This window comes from Ctenopharyngodon idella, chromosome 7 (assembly GCF_019924925.1).
Source record: "Ctenopharyngodon idella isolate HZGC_01 chromosome 7, HZGC01, whole genome shotgun sequence".
Classification (NCBI taxonomy): domain Eukaryota; kingdom Metazoa; phylum Chordata; class Actinopteri; order Cypriniformes; family Xenocyprididae; genus Ctenopharyngodon; species Ctenopharyngodon idella.
The window spans coordinates 2,547,575-2,569,309 of NC_067226.1; the positions used below are offsets into that span (position 1 = coordinate 2,547,575).

Consider the following 21,735-nt stretch of genomic DNA (forward strand, 5'->3'; position numbering starts at 1 on the left):
TTTTGGTTATTTTCACTTTATTCTGAAAAAAATCTAAAACAAAAATAGCCACAAGCAAATCCAGTTCATTTGTAAACAGTTCTCACATACATACAACATTTTGGAAGAAACGAGAACTCTTGCACGAGCTTCCTCGGGAATCATCTTTAGTGTTTTAATGCTTCTGTGTTTGTGCCTTTAAGAGCGAGATGAAATCAGTGTATTTCAGAGTTGCAACAAAACAAAACAAAAAAATCAAGTATTTTGCATCACTTAGTGCTTAGTCAATATTAACTAGTACTACATAAATTCACTACCTAACAATATCTCAAAGACCTAATTATACAAACGACAAAAAACGCTTCACCCAGGATGATTCTATCAACATGGCTCTTCAATGGGAGAGTGAGTATACACAATTTCCCAGTTTCCTGACACCAGGTGTACTTCAGAACACTCGGCAGTGCCTGTAGTCATGCACACCAGCAGGTGATGTGCAGCTGTTTCCATAGAGATGGTGGAAGGAACAACTGAGTCTGTTGCCGTGGCAGTTTTTAATTCCAGTGTATAAGGTTTTTACCCCACAATTTTGGTTAAACTTCCAGCTTCCACAGAGCTTTTTATGACAGACTGTGTTTCAATCGCTGTAGTTACAGTGGAAGCAGTTGTGCTTGAAACTGTTCACGAGGTATAGCTGTAGAACCTGAGGACAGATAGGTTTGTGGGGTTTGTTTTTTTGGCAAGACTGGGGTTTATATTCATGTTTATGGAGCTTTATCCTCGGTCCTGAAGTAGAGAAGCAGATCACACTGTGTGTTTCATCCTTCCTGACTCGTGCGTTTTGGTGCATGTCCAGCTTTGCTTCCAGTTCACCTCTGTTTTTTCCTGTCTCTTGGGACGCATTACTACACATTGCCCTTTTACACTGATTTGAGACCAAATTCTCCGTTAAATGACTTTTACTATTTGAGTCTCCTAAAAACCATTATAAAAAGGCAAATGTTACATGGCAATCAGTGTGACTGGGGGGATTCCACCTTCAGCCCCACCAGTGAGGGCGGCAGCTGTCCAGCAGAGGCAGAGGAGGAACTTAGAGAGTTCCTCAGTGCCCCCTGGTGGAGCGAGGATGCCACCGCGGGTCTGATGAGCGGAGGGGGAGGGTGATTGTGAGGCGTCCGGTTTTGTAGAGGTCGCGTCTGTAGCGGGGGAGGCTGGCGCAGCAGGCTAGGGGGCGCTGAGGGGGGTGCAGGGCGCAGTAAGGGTGGAGGTTGAGTGAGGGGTGGGGAGGACTGGGCAGAGTTGGGGTTCCCAACAACACTAGCATCTGAAGAGGGCAATGGACTGTCAGAATGAGGCGGAGAGCTGCCATCCATCTTCACCTATAGTAACAAAGAAAGATGGAAAAGAGAAAATGAATTCCTCAGTTGTTGTTAACTGTTCTTTATCTCCAGGATAAAAGCCCTGCCTGCTGAAACAAGTCCTATTACACAACATTGTCAAATTCAGATCCTCTTTTTCCTCATTCTCTCTCACCTCATCATCTTCTGCTCCTGCCGACCCGTTGAGCTCCATGTTCACAGTCCTCCCGCTGCTCCCTTGCACCACTTCCTGTTCTGCCTGCCATTCACGTAGCACCTCCTCAAGATTGAAGCGTCTCCGGTAGCTGACGAAGAACGAGCTGACCTGCGCTACCGTCTTGTTGCCAATCACGTCCGCTATGGCTGCAAAGTCTTTACCGTATCGCCTAATAGCTGGAGAGCATGTGGATGGAAAATAGCTACATGATCAAACTGCTCACGGCAATGCTTGTAACTAATAACAATATTATACATTCAATCTGTTGTATCTCCTACATGCAAATCCTCTGACATCTTGCTTTAAAACAAGGTGTATGATATGAATTCGCTTTGTATAGCTTTTTGGCACAAACCAGAAGTTGTGGCCACAGATAAATAATTGACAGCGAATACTGCAATATTCCATAAAAACAAGAATTGTCCATTTTAATTTCATTGTGACTTTATCTTCATGAAAGATTACAAAGTGGAAGGGTTACTCTGAGGTTATTAGGAACTCATTAATTTGGCCTGAGACCATCAGTTTAGGTAATACGACCATACCAATAATGTTTACCATATTTTCAGGATGGGTATTAGTTGTGCCATACATTCTAGCAAGTTACGTGTTAGGTTAGCTGGATTTAGCTACTATTTGATGTTTTCAACTTGTATGCAAGTAAACAAGTGATCTTTTTGGAGTCTTTTGGGAAGAACTTCTCTGCTCTCAAACCAGGAATTACAGAAGCATTCTTTTATTTATTTTATTTTTAACTAGGGATGCATTAAACGAAAGCTCTGGCTGATAACCAATAAAAATATATGAAAATTCTACATGATTTTGTCTAAATAAATAACACTTAAAACTAAAATCAGTGGTTTTAAATTCTACATGTGAATTTAGGCATCACATTATTATAATATACTATATGAAATATGGATATTCATTTTGAGATCTGTTCTGAAATATATGGATACCAGCTCACCTTGAACAGCGAGGAGCTGCTCCTCCGTCGTCCAACGAGTGTTGATTTTTTGAGTGGGCTGAAGGAAATGCAGTGGTGCAGGGAGAAAAATTAGAAGTATAATGTAGCTTCTAAAGGATTTAGCAAACTCTTAGAGAGAGAGAAACCTGTATTTTAAAAATATTATGTAATTAGGCTTTATCTGCGTCTTGGAAATGCCATTCACACAATGGCATTCAATATTATGCCTTGCATTTTCATTTTTACATGTATGCCACAATATACTGCAGATCCAAATTTTCAATGTAGTGTGAGTGATAAATGTGTGGTGGTTTGTGAAACTTACCTCTGATGGTCTCATGCCTTCAATTCCATCACCCAAGTTGTGCTTGAGAACGCTGTTGGTTTGCTTGATACTTTGGACCTAAAAATGAAACATAACCAAAAATGTTCTGAGTGGTGATCACATTATTGAAAACAGTTTTTGCTGCTTAATACTTTTGTAGTAGCCATGACACATTTTTTTTTTTTTTCAGAATTCTTTGTTGAATTGAAAGTTCAAAAGAACAGCATTTATTTGAAATAGAAATGTCACTTTTGATCAATTTAACACATCCTTGCTGATTACAGATTTACACTACCAAAACATTGTGATTTGATACTGAAAGTGCGCATTACCTGTCTCTTAAGTGACACTAGTTGTGTGTCCAGCTGTCTGATAGTAACAGCTCCTGAATCAGTGGATGCCGAGAGGGCGACGATGTCCTCCTGTTCCAGGTGCATGCCTTTAGGAGGCCTACGGCGAGCACGAAGAGGGTGGTGTCGGTACTGCGCACCCTGGTTCTCTTTCCGAGTCGGACCAGATTTGCTTGAAGCTTTATCACTCCCTCCTCCATTTCCAGAGTTCTGCTTTGTTGCCTGAAAAGCAGCACAAATTCAGCAAGATTTTAGGTTAAAATTCATATGTCTGAAGGAAAATGTGTATTTTAGGTCATGTGACTGGTCACCTTTTCTCTTTTTTTTAACCATTTTTTTAACAACTTTTTGCCTTCACTTGTCACTAGCCAATGATTTTTATAAGTACTCCATTTAGTCCATATATTCCCTTTAATCTCCAGATTAATATGGAATTAAAGCTGTATAATTAGTATATAAGAATTTACTAAATGTGTTAAATATCTTAAAGTCAATGAAATCAAAGGTGACAATTCTTTTATGAAATATTGTAGTATTTATTATAAATTATAAATAAAATATTTAATTAAAATAACTGCCCTTCACTCTTCCAATGACATCTCTTCACTTCTCTAATGACCGGCGCGAGGGAGGGACAACCTGTCACTCACATGACATCACAGAAATAGCTAACCATAATGAACCAATCAATTCTCAATAGACAAAATCCAGCCCTGCATTTTTTTCTTATTTGAGAAGCCGTTTCACTATGATATATGTCGCAATATGGAAGAAAATACTATCGCAACTTCAGTTTCATGCCATGGAATCTAGTTATTTATTATACCATAGGCTCACCTCTTTCTTGGCGTTGATCTCAAAGTCACTGTCACTGCCTGGATCTCCTTCTTCTATCTCATCATTACTGGCAGGAACAAAAGTACACACTTTGTAACCATATATGTCTGGAAGCCACAACCATTATGATTCATTGTCTTTTCTCTCCATCTTTCTCTCTGTTGCTCTCCTTTTACCTCTCATCCTTTTCTCTCTTGCTGAGGAGTTTGCGTGCTTGGCGGTCCATGACGCTTGTTCGGGTTCTGGTTTTCTTCCAGGAGTAATAGTACTTCACCAGGCTTGAGATCAGCTTGTCTGGAAGCTAAAAAATAAAAATAACAGATGTTATGACTAAGTTTATACGCTAAAAAAAGAAGACTCTACGTCCTGAATCAAATTTGTGTCAGATGTTCTTTGGAACATTCTTAAATCATTTCAATGTTATAATGGATGACATTACAACAGGTTGGTCCCAAAACAATTTTTTTTCCATACTATGGAAGTCAATGGGGCCCATCAACTGTTTGGTTACACATATTGTTCAAAATATTTTCTTATGTGTTCAGCAGAAGAAAGAAATTCATACATGGTTTGGAACAACTTGAGGGTGCGTAAATGATGACAGTATTTTCATTTTTGGGTGAACTATCCCTTTAACAGCGAGACCTCACTATGACTCTTTACATGGATGTGTGATTCTACATTGGGCCATATCTCAAGATGTCTGCTCTTCTGTAGTTGCAGGCAGATGTGAGAGCAGCAGATGACTCTTATATAACCCATCTTGCCTCCATCCCTCCCGCTCACCATCTGTTGGATGCGATGGAAGCTCTTGCCATGAAAGCTGAAAGCCTGTTCGAACAGAACTTTGTCTTCCACGGTCCACTCATCAGGAAAGGGAGTGAAGTTAGCCAGGTCAGCCAGTGACTTCTCCACATCATGCTTGTGCCACAGAAGCATGCCAAGAGCCTGTTGATATAAGACAGAAGGACTGTAACAGTCATCTATGCCTCCATCTAGAGGACTTCCATATCATGCCTAACATTTAACAGGGTTCCTACACATTTTCCATTTAAAAATTCCATACTTTTCCAGACTCAAATTTAAAAAACCTCTTTTCAGACCATATTTAACATAAATGGTTCATACAGCATTATTTTCAGCTTTATATTTGGTATATAGTACAGTAATCTGTAAATATTTTTATTGAGTGACAACATACAGAGCCCCTATATAATATATATATATATATATATAAATAAGAAACACAAGAAACTCTTTCATGCCCTCAAGAAACTATTCATATGCGCACAGGAATTTTTTGCATGCTGCTTACGCGTTACAGTTTCTAGTTTTATACATACTGTAACCTATTTCCTTTGTCCGTCACTACCATCTTACTATGAAGAAAACAAGAGCATGGATGCACATGAATTTATGGAGATCTATTTGCTCAAAATTTGGCTTTCCTTAGGGTAGTACCTCTAATATCAAGGCCTAATATCCAATTTAACGCGTCCTCTATGGAAGCGGAGAAACCATGACACAAAATGGGCTGATGGCACCATATGGCTGTGTGCATTGCCCTATTTGCCAAGGTCAAGGGTCTATAAAAATGACAGGTACTGTAAAAAAACACATGAAAGTCTGTATATTTTTTTTATTTTAGCAAAGGTCCTTTTAGAGGCTCTGTAATAGAGTGCTTAGAATATCGTGAGAAGAAACCCAAAATACTTTTAACCTGCATTTTTGCATAATGAAAAAAGTGCAACTTGAATTCATTCAGTCGTGCTTGACAATCACTAAAGAATCATTAAACAGCTGCCATGAAAAAACACTTCTTGTATGATCAATTTATTTTCATTAAATTAACTTAATTTTCTATTATAAAAAAATAAATAGGGGCAATAGTCTGGAAATGCAAATATTTTTCCATACTCTGCTTTCTTTTTTCCATACTTTTCCAGACCTGGAAATTACTCAAATCAAATTCCATACGTTTCCATACTTTTCCAAACTGCATAGGAACCCTGATTTAAGTGAAATGGTACCTGTTCCATGTTGTATCCGTGCTTCTCTTTGGCCATCAGTATATATTCATCCACTGAGAGTGAGAGAATGGAAAATAAAATTTCTTTACAATCTAAAATGGCAGATTTGGTGACAGTGTACAAAGGAATGAGAATAGCTAACGACCTATCAATACACACAATGATGGTACATACAATAAGAATACACTGAAAGGCATCACAATTACGTAATAGAAAATAAAGAATATGAATACACAAATTAAATGGTTGTAAATCTCAATTCAAAATATTGATTCACTGGGTTTCAATTTGATTCAAAGTTGATTCAAAGTTGATTTTTTGCAATTTCAAAACAAATCAATTGGATTTGATACAAGATACGATCATGAATCTTGATAAACTTTAACATTTTAAATGGATTATTGGCCAACACAAATGATTCACAATTTAAAGGCAGTTTCAAGATCAAGGCATTTAAATCCACAGGATTTTTGGCATCTAGAAAACTAGTTAAAGCAAAACGAGTTATACAGCCCTACAGTATAACTGGTATCATTTTAAGAATAAGAGTAGTTTCTTTTCTTTTCTAAAGCACTCCTCATCAATAGCCTAAGTCAAACTCTCAGCAGTTTTTAGACATTTTATATGTGAATAACTGTTCCTTACACATGGCATCGGACACTTGGCTGTTTGGTGACCAGACCAGCATGCTCCTGTGGTCATTCTCACTGTAGCGGGATGCACAGTCTGTCAACAGAAAGAACAAACATGTCTGTCCCACAGCACAGCAGCCTCTCTCAAATAACTCTGCAATTGTTTCCTCCCCACACAACCTTGTTTTTTCACTTCTCTATGCCTCTCTGCTGTTTCTCTCTCTCCCTTTCTGTATGTATGTATGTATATATATATATATATATATATATATATATATATTACACACACACACACACACACACACACACACTCAAAGACTATAGCTGTGTTCTCTCCTACTCCCCATCCTACTCCCCATAACTTGAGTGCACACAGAAACACCTACACACAGCCCTTTATCTTATCATGCTCATACAGACTGTAAAAAATGCATGGAGTTCAGAGATATATTCATCTCTTCTGAGATTAACTCCCATTTTCCTCTTTACCTGGTTTGAACTCTGGGATCTGTGCCTGGTAGTCCCCACCAACGCGGATCATACTGTCTGTTTCAAAAGAGCAAGAGGGAAAAGGACGGTCAGGGAGAAGAAAAAAACACACAGGCAAGCAGTGCATCCTGACAGACGATAGAGGAAGAAAAGTGGGTGGAGAGAGAGGAGGTAAAAAGAATATGGATGCTTGACCGAATACACATACATACACTGATATATTGAAACATTTTACACTTAAACAATTTAGGATTGAAACTGTGCTAACATGTAAGGGAATAAAGGTGCAGATGGTGGCTTGGAGTTGCTGGGTTTGTGTGTGAATGTGTCAGACACACCATGTGTGTGTTCCTCATCGCTGCTCTCTTCCTCAGAGTGCTGGCTGTTCCCGTTCGTGACTGTTTTGGCCCTGCTTCGGGACAGCACACCAGACCCTGATCGCTCCATCACTGATGGCATGGCTGGGAAAGAGAGAGAGAGTTCAAAACGATAAGCACTGGCCTTTGTTTTCAAAGTCTTAAAGGGATAGCTCACCCAAAAATGAAAATTCTGTCATCATTTATTCACATCATGTCTTTCTAAACCTGAACAGTTTTTGCCCATACAATGAAAGTCAACGCGGTTTAAAACAACACTGAGCCCGAATAACTAACTGTATGGACAAAATAGACATTTTTCAAAATACAATCTTGTGTTTCACAGAAAAAGGTCATGCAGGTTTAGAATAACATAAGCATGAGTAAATGATGAATGATCATTTTAATTTTTGTATCTAAATTATGCCTTTAATGTAGCAGCATCTTTGATGCAAATTAATTGACTAATATAATAAGTTATGCTTCATGGAAAGAATTTGATCTATTTTTATTCATAAGACATATTGCTGTAAAACAAAATGTGTCTAACCACAATATTATAACAAAACAAACAACCAGCCCAAGGAGGTACAATAGCTAATATTGTACCTGCATATTCCATATGAGGTTCCTCAGACTAATATATATATATATATATATATTCTAAAGGGCTCCACTAGTCTGAGGAAACACAAAATGTATCTTCTCACATTTACATTGCAGTGGCGAATTTTTGGGTTTATTGACTTCCTCCAGTAACATTATTCCAACGGTCACATTATTTACACGTATTATCTTTCTGTGAACAGCCGCAGTCTGTTATGAAATGTGGTGATAAAATCAAATTATCCTCAAATTAGTACAAACAACTGAAATATATCTGTATGGAAATGAAGTCTGGCTAGATGTTGTGGAGGTTTAAATGCTCTTGGCTGCGTTTTGAGCAGCAGGTGATGGAGTTCATTTCGCCTGAATGAGGTATCAAACCAGAAAGCGCGGGATACACTTTAGTGTAATGTTTCTAAATTTGTAACGAATTTAGATAACTTTCATTTGTTTCAACGCCAATAAATGAGACTTTCACTCGGTGGACAAGAAGTCTTTGTTTCGCGAATGCTTCCAGAAAACTAACGATGCCTGGGAGTGAACAGTAGAGCTGACTTTTATCATTTTACAAATATGTAGATGAACAGTTCCAGAACAACAGATACCATCCTTTTCGTAAACAATGACCAAAAAACTATTTTCTTAAGCTAAATGCCATTGTGATAGCCAACCACCAAACTGCACCTCTCGCTATTTTCATAAATTATAACTCAAGATGATGTTCGAATTATGGATTTGAACACCCTAAACAACTACACAAACAAAAAAGTAAAATGTCTCTAATCTATAAAAGTGGACACAAAAGACACATTTGCGAGATGAAATACTGGCGAAATCAATTACATAATTACGCATAATGCATTATTTTGATTACACGTCATCAAAATCTTAAATAAGATTAAGTATTTGTTCACACTTGTTAAGTTAAAAAAAATCGTTATGTGTCATAAAATGAAGCGTTGAATAGAGTGTGTGACGTCACGACCAGTGTCTCTATTGATTGAAGTTGCCGTCCGGCTCAGTGTGAATTTAAACGTGCTCTTCAGATTAAGTCCAAAACACTCAATTATGTGGCACTGAACTGTCCTTCGCATAACAAAGTGTCCAATCAACTCTTAACAGTGTTTCAGGTGAAAGCAGTTATCGATTGCCCCCTTAAAACTCCGAGAGGTCGCATCACTCCGACCACCATCCAATCATCCGTTCCTTGTTCATTTAAACATTTCTGTGAGTAAACGCGCACGCATCTTGCTCGGGTAATGATAATTCATCATTCAAACTTAAAAAGTACAGAAAAGGGACAAAAAGCATCTTTCCCCTCACCTCACTTCTCGCACAGTCGCTCACTCAAGTCTGAGTCCTTTTGTGTAGAGCCACGCTTATGTCCCTATTCCAGTTGATGGCTAGCTGTCGCTGAACATTTGCCTTATAACGTTAGTTGCCAGTCCGAATAGCAGTTCACTACCTGGCTTGCTTTCTTTCTCACCTATTCAAACTTATTAAGCGAGAAATAAGTGCTTTAAAACATCAGCACTACGCACGTTTGGTTATATTCAACTACATTAAAGCTTCAGTGGATATTCGCACGTTTCTTATTCTCTCCAGTTCATCGCATCGGCCGCATACGGATCCTATCCGTGTGTATGTGCCGGGGAGACCTGAGAACTCCTCACAACCGAGAAAACCTTCCGCTCTGTTCGCCTCTCCCCAACTAACTTCCATGTCAATTACATAGTCCCTTTAACCGGCATCGAATTCATAACAAGTGCTTCGGACCATGTAAACGCTCGTTTCATGAGTTAATCTGACTCTCGCAGATCACAAATGCGCAGTATTAATGACAAAATGCTAAGTGAAACCCTCCCGTCGTAAAAAGCCGTTATTCAACCGTTAACTGCGCCTATATTTATATTTAAAAATATTTTGGAGCATCTCTGACAACTCTTGTCATGAAACGAGCTCAATACCGATCCATTACTTTGTGCTTTACCTGCGGTGCTCCTATATTAAATCATACGGAACTACTTCCTGCTGTGTGCGCGGAGGGATTCGTCAGCTGTGCAATGCAGTGCTGAGGCTGCCTAGACTCTTCACTAATATATGCAGGAGAGAGGAAAAAAAAAGCCTAGAACTTGCTTATTTACCTTAATAATGAGCATTTTATGATGGATATCGTGGATTAGGCTTCAGTTATAGTTCTTTTACAACATCCAGTTGACAAAAGGGTGACTGAGTCCTAAAGAAATCATTATGATTTACACTGTAAGCCATGGTCTACAATAATTAAACATAACCTGGAGGTATTACAGGTGAGAATAAACTTGATATCTAGGCACAACTCTAATACTGACATATAAAGATTAAAGACTGGATTCAGACTGGTCTTGAACACCCCCTCCTGACACTATCTCCCAGCAGGCCCAAGTGATGGACAGATCCTTCCTTGTACACCCGTATACATTGATAGTCTTTCTCTGTGGTTTTTGCAGACAAGAACAGAGACAGACATACCAGCACTTGTGGCACAATACCCCTCCCAACCATCCCCTCTCTGTCTATGTGTTTCTCTCTCCAACCATCTTCTCCCTCCCCTCCTTCATGCCATCTTGCCAGTACTGTGCAAAAGAACCATCTCCATTTTCTCTAACTCACCTTAGTTGTCCCTTTATGATGATCTCTCCTTTCTTGTCTCTCTCTCTCTCTCTCTCTCCTCTTCCTCTCTGTTAGACTTCCTCCATCCTCATCACCTCTGAGTTCCTCTTTCCTCCCCTCCCCCTCTCTCTATTCCTCCTCTTCTTGCACTCCCTCCACCACCCCCCACGCAGGCGTGCGCGCGCACACATGCACACTAGTCAGAGAAGGAGGTTTACAGGACTGATCTCTGCTCGCAACCACAGGCCTGAAGGTGTAGTTTGAGTCTTGCCCTATTTTTTACACGAACTCTCAGCAATAACATGGAAGCAGCAACCCATTGTTCTCGTGCTACATTAGTATAGCCTTTTAGGTCGTGCTTTGTTGAATTATAAACATTTTAATAGGTATTAAAATCTCTCCATCGTGGTTATCAAACATGTATTAAGGTTGAGTGTGAGTTGTGAGGCAACGGAAGCGGTGATTTTAACAGTGGTGAACTCTCTGACCCCCCTCCCTTGTTTCCCCTCCTGAAAATGCCATCTCTCCCCGTCGCGAGACAGATTACCCGAAAACAAAAGGTTCGGGGCGGGGCTTCGTGACGGCCCATCTGCGAGAGGGGCGTGGTCAAGAATATGCAGCCTTCTTTGCTTTCAACACATGGATAGACCTTATAAGTTATGGCTGTGTGGATTGTTTATAATAAAGAAGAAATGGGTGTTCAACAAGGGACTTTGTCAAGACCATCCTGGATGTGTGAGGTTCAAAGTTTACTGTAGTATTCGACGTACTGAAATTATTACCTCTGGTATTTAAATACGCACTCGATGCAGTTCAAGCCATGATAATTCTCCAAGGTGGGGACACACAGTAGCAGTTCCTCCACAGTAGCAACTTAACTTGCTGCCCTGTATTGTCAACTAGTGCTTCCTTGTGGACAAAAGAGGTACTGTAGGGTCAGTATAGGTCTCTGATAAATACTTAATTCCCTCGGACATGTTGGTGGTGGTGGTTCACCTAAACATATATCTCTATTATAGGAATCGAAAGAAATTTGTATTCATTGAATATTTATCATAATATGATACCAAGCATTTTGTCATGTCTCTGACGGGCTTAGAATTTTGGTTAATTAATATGAGTTCCATTTGTTACCATTCCATTGTTCTTTTCTATTCCATTTGTTCCAATTATGCAAAAAATACAAATAATTATTGATTAAAACCACAGTGTTGACCTGTGTTCCCCAGGCTACAGTCAAACCCAAAGAATCCAGAGGGTGACAGGCTGGTGGCAAAGTGTAATAAATGTTTTAAATGAGTTTACAAAGACTCCAATGAAATTGGATTACAGCACTGATGTAGTTTTTAGTTTGGAGTTTCAGTATTGCATGAAACAAAAGGACAGAGATGATGCCAACAATAAATAAAGGCACTTTCTATTTTTTATTTATTTTTTTCTCCATTTGTAAATCAAGTTGTATTGAGAAAAAAAAAAAAAAAAAACATTGAAAATAAATAAATGTAACTTTATTGGAGAAGTCAATAAAAATATACTGTGTGTGTATTCACTAGCAAACATACAGTAAACACCTACATGAAGACATGATGTCACAGAACTGTCCTTATTCAGAATACTTTCTTCTTGATGTGATTGAAAATAAACAAAATATATATTCCAAATATTATATTCCAAAATAATATAATATGCATATTTGATTTAAAAACAACTTTTTTATATAACGTGTGAGCAATATTAACTTTGTGACTATTTTTAACAAGTATCCTTAATCCCCTCATTTTTGAAAGAATGTTACAAATTTAGGTTGCAAACAACAAAACAGCATTCACGATATCCATCAAAGAAAACTGCCATTTATATCAATTACTTGTCCTTTATCTTTCTAGCTCTAGGTCACTAAATACCTTTCAACATGAGGAAGCATGTGGAGAGAGCTTGACCCTTAACCCCAAACCCTATGTCGTCATTTCCCCAAGACTCAGCAGCTAATGCCCAGTGCTGCTGAGAGGGAAAGAAAGAGTGAAGAGAGGGAGGGAGGAAAGGAGAAGGAGATAAAGAAAGGGAGAGTAGAGCGCGGAAATTTCGTCCCCGCTTCTTGGCGCGAATCTGGCAGGAAAAAATAAAAGCGAACAGCCGTCGCTAGTTGCTTTGTAGAGTGTTTTCAGGCTGCCAACCCTGCGAGCTCTTGTATTATATCAGACTAGCTCGCTCGTTAGCATTTTTAACATTCTTTACCACAGACCATATCTCATCTTCAGATCTCTAACTTCTTTAAAGCATTTTAGAGTGCAGTAGTCGCGTCAAGGTGGTCGTATAAAATCTGCACAATGGGGGTGAGTTTGTCTGTCCATGTTGTATGTTGTTAGCTTTGCTCTTTCTTGGGTTTTGATAAATGCGTGCGGCAATTTGAACAAAGACTGATGGAAGCAAATCATGATCCCCGGAAAGAGTGAATGTGTATGTATGTGTGTGTGTGTGTGATGGAGGCAAACGCGGAGCTCATGAATAACGAGGGGGTGGTGGTGGGATTTTGGTGGTTTAAAGATGCTCAAGTCCCGAATAGATTCTTGTAGTGTCCATCTAAGTACACAAATGTCCACCTCAAATGGTTTCTGGTTCATTTCAGGTGCCTCGTCGACTGCGCCATTTCAACACTAAGCACAATAACACTGATACATTTAACACGGCAAACTGTTGCCGTTTTCATCAAACTGCCTGTATTATCAGCTGTATAAACAGTCGATGCATCAAAGTCATACAAGGAGCTGGTCAGATATGAGTATTATGAGTAAAACGTGTATTTGAGAGCTCATCATACAAGCTTTTAATTAGCATGATGCCAGCAGCCACTGCGAGATCAAACCCTTCACGACACCGGCAGTGCTCAGTCATCGCGTTTGAATGATACATTTATATCTGGCAGTAGTGAACTTTATGTACAGAGCCCGCCATCGTCAAGCCCTTAGAAAACTATTATTAACCACGTTCATCTCCACGTGCTTTGTGTTCTCAGCACCTGTTTCCTGCTTCTCTTGCCAGTACTACACCTTAAGCTAAAGACAAGCTTGCTTTCTGCACTTCGAGCTAGTTATGTGCTCCTATTCACAATATATAATTTAATTCTTAAAAACGAGCTTTAAATCCTCAAATTTTCAGAAATACCATTTTCCTTTGGCATCCACAAATGTGACACTAACTTCCATGTGGTCACATGTGGATAGAAACAAATGAAATCATAATTGTGTTTATGGGATGTGTTTTGAAGGCAACATTATTGTTTGCTTGTGATGTACATGCATATATATTGACCTGGACAATATTTTGCCATTTTGAGATTTTCAGCTTTGGGCAATGATTATTTTTAAAGCTAAAGTAAACTAAATGTTTTGTGAATTGCTAGCTAATATTATTTATTAATTTGTAAACATGGTAAAATAAGCATTTGGTTCCACATTTTGTGACAAGTTGAGTAAAAAATCACATTTCGAGAGCATTTTGTGCTTCAGTGGAAGCAAGAACATCTGACCGTCTGTACGAAAAAAATGATAAATGTACTTAATTTGATTTATGATCCATTTATTCTTCATTTCATATCATAACATTGTTTTAAGTTTTTCCAAAAGCTTAAAAGTTCAGGATAAAAGATCCTAGATTATCATTGTCTCATATTTTGAGTCAAGTCACATTTATTTATGCAGTGCTTTATACAATACAGATTTTCAACGCAGCTTCAGTGTGATAAACAGGAAAATAACAGTGTTAATTTTGCAAAATCAGTCAATTATGAAATGACTTGAATTTCAGCTTCTGAAAACAATAGTGTCCTTATTTGGCCTAATTTAGTTCAATGTTGATTCAGTTCATTTCAGAACTCACTGTGTGTATATTTATATTATTTTGAACATCAACCACCCTGCTCTCTAGACATAATTAAAAACCTTATCAGATGTGTGTTTGTATTTACTCTCAACTTTCCCAGATTTATTGTAATATAAAGTATGAATTTTGTTCATTCTTTATCTGAGGGTGGTGTTTGACAGTGTGTCTTTCCATTATTATTTAGAGAAAATCAAACAGAGCAAAGGAGAAAAAGCAGAGAAGACTTGAAGAAAGGGCAGCTATGGATGCAGTGTGTGCTAAGGTGGATGCAGCCAATAAGGTATGACTTATTGAGAACAATGTATCTGTGCACTTGTTGTCTTGAAATTAACAGTGTATGCAGTGTTTGTTTAGGCTTTTGTAATAGAGAAATTTTAATGTGCAATGTGTGTCCCATATTTTTATTTTTATTTTTTACAGCTTGAAGATCCTCTGTCTGCCATGCCAGTGTTCAAAAAGTATGACAGAAATGGGTATGTTATCTTTGTTTTACCCTTTGCTAGATGTGTCTGCCTATAAACTGGTGAACTGAAATAATTTCTTTCTTTTTAATGCTATACTAATATTGTGAATGTCTGAATCGGTCACAGGCTAAACCTGGTGATTGAGTGTAAACGGGTAACTGCATTGAGTCCAGATACAGTGGAGTGGGCCTATGAGTTGACTAGAGCCAACATGCAGACGCTGTAGGTATTGAGCAAGTCAACATGTGGGGTAATCCAACATCCCATATTGTTACTGCCTTAGATGTAACTTTGTTACTGCTTTATTTGTAACATTTTTAGTGTCTGGCATCTTGAGCTTTCCCGTATAGCTTCTTAATGGATACCTGTTAGCTTTTTGTGTCCCATTGACATTGTTCAGTGAGAAATGTCCCTGTGAGCAAGTATATAAACCTATGAGAAGTGTGCATGTTCAGCTTCTGCGAAATGTGAATGTTGTTCTGTTGTTTTGGCAGATATGAACAGAGTGAGTGGGGATGGAAGGAGAGAGAGAAAAGGGAGGAGATGAAGGACGAGAGAGCGTGGTATCTTCTGGCCCGTGACGCTGACTCCACGCCTTTAGCATTTTCCCACTTTCGATTTGATGTGGAGTGTGGAGATGAGGTTTTATATTGGTAATGTTGCTTTAATTATTACTTGTCACACAGGACGGCTATGAATTTCTCTTTGGGGATTAATATAAAATCTATCAGTTTATTAAGAATGCACAATGCTTTAGTACCATGTTGGTTATCGGCTGATAGAGGTTTTTTTTTATCAGTATTGGACACTTAATTGTTCAGTTCCCCTATTTTTACAATAAGATCATCTAACACTCACTTAGGCCTAGGGTTGCAAAATTCCATTAATTTTCAAAATTGGAAACTTTCCATGAAAATTAATGGGAATAAACTAGCCTATAACAGTGAACGTAAATGTAGTTTGAATAGTTTGAAAAAAATCACCTTGCAACATAATCAACATAACATGCAATCATAATCAACCAAGTTTAATGCAAATTCAGTTTAATTTCTACCCTGTTCATTCCTCCATCACATGCACAGATAAATTCTAGAATCCTGGGGCCTCATTTATAAAACGTCCATACACACGGATTTGAACATACTGTGCGTACTGTATTTATAAAAAGGTCTTTGACGTGGAAAAGGCAGAGAGTTGGAGTACTGTAAGTATTTGGAAATCTAAGCAATTCTTGCTGCTCGCAACTCTCAAATAAAGGATTTGGACATTGACTGCTCTTATGTCAATTTCAAGATAAATTGCGATTTATAGGTTTCACATATGAAAGAGAGGTGTACGTACATTGTTTGTGCATACATTCGTTCTCTGAATCACACACATGTGCATTGGAGAAATGATTGTAAGATCAAATGTAGGATGGTTTTTATGCAACTTTTATATACTTTTATATTAATCAGAGGATTTTTTTTTTTTTACTTTTTTGAATATTTCCAAAGGTCCCTGGCTTAACTTCCCATGGAAAATTTCTGGAAAGTTTTCAGAAATTTACTGAAAAATTTCTGCCCCTTTGCAGCCCTACTTAGGCCATGTTTAGACCTGGTATTAAGATGTTTTTTGGTCGATTGGATCAGAAGTAGATGAGGGAGACATCCACGTTTACACCTGGTGTTTTAATCCGTCTCTTTTGTCCACTTTCGGCCACTTCTGTCCTGATTTCTTTGAGGGGAGGGTCTATGGGCGGGTAAATGTATACAATTTTTCAAGTCTTTCTGTCTAATGGAGGAAATAAGCTTGCACAATTTACATATGAATGTGAAAGAAGATGGAAAAACAGCTGCAAGACCACAGATGATTCACTCGAACATGGTAAGTGCGTTAGAAATCGGGAATGGTGAGAGAACATTGTGCTTTGTTTTTCATCTTCAAACCAAATTTGGGTCTTCAGTCAACAAAGTTTAAATCCCGTCTGGCTAGCTGCGCTTCCCATAATGTTTAATGTTAGGTGGAGAGTGGCCGGTCTTTTGTTGCTGTTTGAACACATTCGACCACATGAGCATCTACACTACGAAAGCAATTTGGTCGAATGCGTTTTCGAATACCTCTGGAAGTACTCGAAAGTGGACAAGCTCAAAATGTTTTAGACCCCATTTGCACCTGTATTTAGCTCTTGTGATTGGATTGATGTACATGCTTATTACCAGGTGCAAACACTAATTTAATAATATTTTTAGAAAATTTTCCATACAGTGTATTATAATGTTGTTATACCTAAATTAACACGTAGCATTTAAAATAATTGATTGTGTTTTAGACAAAATAGTATAGAATTTTTCTGTTCATTGCACACATTGTGTGTGTGAGTGTGTGGGAGGGCGTCTGACTCGCTTGTTATTTTGGCAATGTGTGACTTCACTGATTCTCTGACTCATGTAAGACACATGACTTCAGAAATCACTGTTTGTATCTGACTGATTTTAATAATGTTTCCTCAGTTATGAAGTTCAATTGGAGAGTAAAGTCAGACGGAAAGGCCTAGGGAAATTTCTCATCCAAATCCTTCAGCTTATCGCCAACAGGTACCACAACAAACACAGCACTCCAAAAATGTATTCCTGAGTGCGATATTGACACAAAATATCTCTATTTTCTGGGATTTTGTCGATAACCATGATCAGACGATATTTTGCTGAGTGTGTATTGTGTGGGTACCTCAGCAGGTTTTGGACCGCCATGGACAGCTGACTCCTTAAGTTTTTGTTATTCTTCATATTTTGTGCAGTGGTTAGTTCACGGCAGTGACAGATATTAAATTTTCCAATAAGTTTAAATAGATTTTTTTTTTTTTTTTTTTTAACCTTTTATCTGCATTTACCTTTTTATAAGGGCTTTTTTTTCTTACCTAATTAAATGTAGCCTATGCACCATTTATTATGTCAAATTGTTACATTTAATCAATAAATTCAATTAGAATAATAAGATACTATATCAAATGAAATCAGTATCAACAAAATCCATCTTTGCAATGCCGAGGAAACACAGAAGCTGCATCTGGTGGTATTTAGATATATTTACACAGATTGTTTAATGCAGCTCAGAGGCTAATGAGCTAATCATTAAAGGGTTAGTTCACCCAAAAATAAAAATTGTCATTAATTACTCTCCCACATGTCGTTCCAAACCTGTAGGATGTTCATTCATCTTCGAAACTGGCTCAGTATTGGTCTACGCTGTACATGCGAGCAGCACCATGCATGCGTGTAATGCTGACGCAGGAGTCTGCCAATAATGAGTTGGCGTTCTGACGTAAAACACAGAAGCGCTGCACTGTGCTTACTGCTTCAACTGCTTAGGAGACTGACACAGAAGAGAAGAGATTGTTCAGTAAAGTCGTTATTTTTGTTTTGTTTTTGCGCACAGAAAGTATTCTTGTCGCTTCATAAAATTAAGGTTGAACCACTGCAGTCACGTCAACTATTCTAACAATGTCTTTAGTACCTTTCTGGACCTTGACAGTAGTGGTTAAATTGCTGTCTGTTGAGTCTGATTTCATCAAAAATATCTTAATTTGTGTTCTGAAGATGAACGAAGGTCTTATAGGTTTGGAATGACATGAGGGTGAGTAATTAATGACAGAATTTTCATTTTTGGGTGAACCAACCCTTTAAGTCATTAATTCAACGATTTGTTTAAATGGACTGATTCATTCAGTAACAAAACACCACTGTGTGTTGCTCAGAGACTCAACAGTTCTTCTGTGGTTTTTTGGAACTATTTTCATCCACAAAATGGAGCAAAACAGGCAATATTTGATCTAAAATGAAAGTCACTTAATTGTTTTAACTGTTGTATGAACTCAATATCAATATCGCATTTGCAATCGTGCTGATATTTGGGGGGGGGGGGGAAATGACACACTTTGTGTTATTGCTTAGCTACATCATATGATATAAATATAGCCTAAAAGACAAATACAGGAGCATTTTTACTGCATTTTAATAAAGTAAATCGTATTATTGTAGACTAATACATATATATATCGCACACCCCTACCTGTGTAGTACAAAACTCATGATTCACTCTTTTTGTCTTTCCTCAGCACGCAAATGAAAAAGGTCATGCTGACTGTATTTAAACACAATCATGGGGCTTACCAGTTCTTCAGGGAGGCTTTACAGTAAGTCCCATCCTTCTGGACTAATACACATTCAACACTTCTCTATGTTTGCCCAAACACTGGATGATAGCAGTTGCCATAGCAACAAGTGCTTAGTCAACTACTGAAAAAAAAAAACTGCTATGCTTTATTCAGTGTTAAAATATAAATTCACCAATGGCCGCCCTCTTCCTTTCAGGTTTGAGATTGACGAAACGTCACCCAGTATGTCCGGTTGCTGTGGAGAAGACTGCTCCTATGAGATTCTGAGCCGGAGAACAAAATATGGCGAGGCATCGGGGCATGCGCATGGGGGCGGCCACTGTGGAGGCTGCTGCCATTAAGAGCAAGCCTTCCTGTGTTCTTTCAGAGCTTCCTCATCCTCACTCCATCACCCACAATCCCCTCTTAGAAAGCCCTTAAAACAGACTTTCCTGCCCATAATCATCAATGAAACCCCCTCTATGCTTGCTCTTGGTTTTTAACTTAAAAAGCTCATCCAGCATTTCACATAATAAGCGATAGTATGCTGTTCTCAGTTTCATAAAGGTTTGAATGACAAAAAATGGCAGTAAAACCACTGTGAGCCGAATGTAACTTCTCTCACCTCAGGTATCAGCATGGTGAGACTCAAATGTGTCATATCCAAAAAAAAAAAAAAAAAAAAAAAAGCCTGCATTCCCCCCCCCCAAAAAAAGTTTCCCTCATTTCCCCCCCTTTTTTTTTTTTTTATACCATAGTGAGTGAATGCAGGTGTTGGTCACAGTGGTTATTTCAGCCATTTTACTCTATACCACTTTTCAGGGTAAATGTATTTTAACTACGAGCGGAAGTTTGTTTCTCACTTCAAGAATATGAAAACAACAATCTGTACTGTTTATAATTCGTAATCACTTAGACTGTCTCAGGTCATTCAACAAAATGTTTTATAACAGCTATATTAGGGAACTGATGGATGAGGATTATATTGATGTTTGATTTGATAAAGGGGTTGGCATGTTAGCTATGGTAGAAATATACTTTCATTTTACTTTTTATCATAACATTTTTATCATGTCATTACTGTATATTTCCATTTTTCTTCACTGTATATAATCTGTTTGCCATGTACATTTTATTTGCCTTCAAAGACATTGGAATAATGATATACAAAACTTAAAAACAGTTTGAGAGATGAGTGTTCCTGTCTTGTGCTCTCCTGTTGAACTGAAACGAAAGGTCATTCCAGCTTTGTTATGCGTTTGATTTGTATGCAACCAATAAAGGAATCTTGTTTGACTTCTTGATATTTAGTGGTCTGATTGGTTTCACTGTGTTTCAAATGTACTTTGAATAAGCTGTTCTTAAACGTTGATTTTAGTAGGGGGAAAAAACTTCACTGTGGATCATGCTGACACACTGATAATCAAATCCCCACCCTCAGTATTATTAAGAAAGGCTGCTTTGTTCTCCGAGTCCTTTGAACTTCACATTGAATAGAGAACAAGTATCCTCATAATGTTGATGTTTATTTTAAGGAATTGTTGGTTGAGGAATATCAACTGCACTACATAAAATTTTAAAGAATTTTTTTTTTTTTTTTTTTTCATAAAAAATGTATAATGATGGATTTGAAAAATACACATTACCAATTCAAAAGTTTGGGGTTGATTTAAAAAAAAAAAAAAAAAAAGTCTCATGCTCACCAAGGATGCATTTTATTTGATAAGTACAATAAAACAGTAATATTGTGAATCATTTAAAATATTTTTTTTTTCTATTTTAATTCTTTTAAAATTAAATTTATTCCAGTGATGGCAAAGCCAGTGTCACATTAATTATGATTGTTCTAATATGCTGATTTGGTGCTCAATAAACATTTCATATATCAATATTAAAAACAGTTGTGCTGCTTAATATTTTTGTATAAACTGATGAAATTTTTTTTTTCCAGAATTCTTTTATGAATAGAAAGAACAGCATTTATTGTAAAACGTTTTTTCAATGCATCCTCGCTGAGAAAAAGTATTATTTTATTTTAAAAACAAATTAATTTATAGTATAGATTGAGTTATACAATATACATAATAATCACACGTTTCATTATTGACCCATGTTTGGGAAACAATAGGATAATTTAGAGAGCACAACACTACCTTCTGATGGACATAAAAAATAAATGTAATATCTTTCTGCCTGAATAAGCAACAGTGCTTTGTTCCATACTCTTCCACAAATGCTCATATGAAGGCTGTTGGAATAAATAAAGAGTATTTTATTATCAAATAGAAACTCAGCCAAGGGTGAGCAGATTTCTCATGGTGGAATACGGGACGGGTGAGCAAGGGGTGGGCAATATGACCATGATATTTTTATTTTCACGATATATGTATAGCATATATATATAGCATGTTATATGTATTGTTGTTATATGAAAAAGAAATTTACAAACAAATTACAAA

At 37.6% G+C, this 21,735-nt stretch overlaps 2 protein-coding genes across 4 annotated transcripts; one reads left to right on the plus strand and one right to left on the minus strand.

Annotated features, from left to right (window-relative positions):
* Window positions 1-10,928, minus strand: rcor2 (REST corepressor 2). 3 transcript variants are annotated; one of them, XM_051900881.1, is made up of 13 exons: window positions 10,799-10,928; window positions 7,523-7,645; window positions 7,185-7,241; window positions 6,709-6,789; window positions 6,064-6,116; window positions 4,820-4,981; window positions 4,210-4,334; window positions 4,034-4,100; window positions 3,179-3,418; window positions 2,847-2,924; window positions 2,522-2,579; window positions 1,513-1,730; window positions 1-1,358 (listed from the first exon to the last, which is right to left on the minus strand). In XM_051900881.1, the coding sequence occupies exons 2-13, from the start codon at window positions 7,641-7,643 to the stop codon at window positions 993-995; spliced, it is 1,626 nt and encodes a 541-aa protein (XP_051756841.1). In that variant the 5' UTR covers window positions 7,644-7,645; window positions 10,799-10,928; the 3' UTR covers window positions 1-992. The 3 variants fall into 3 exon arrangements, with proteins under 3 accessions (XP_051756841.1, XP_051756842.1, XP_051756840.1); XM_051900882.1 differs by lacking the exon at window positions 10,799-10,928 and adding an exon at window positions 10,658-10,676; XM_051900880.1 differs by lacking the exon at window positions 10,799-10,928 and adding an exon at window positions 9,470-10,126.
* A 1,806-nt stretch (window positions 10,929-12,734) lies between these two features.
* On the plus strand, window positions 12,735-20,580 carry naa40 (N-alpha-acetyltransferase 40, NatD catalytic subunit). Its single transcript, XM_051900891.1, has 8 exons — window positions 12,735-13,131; window positions 14,862-14,957; window positions 15,098-15,150; window positions 15,268-15,363; window positions 15,636-15,794; window positions 17,634-17,717; window positions 19,238-19,315; window positions 19,494-20,580. The coding sequence occupies exons 1-8, from the start codon at window positions 13,126-13,128 to the stop codon at window positions 19,636-19,638; spliced, it is 717 nt and encodes a 238-aa protein (XP_051756851.1). The 5' UTR covers window positions 12,735-13,125; the 3' UTR covers window positions 19,639-20,580.
* The last annotated feature ends 1,155 nt before the right edge of the window (window positions 20,581-21,735 follow it).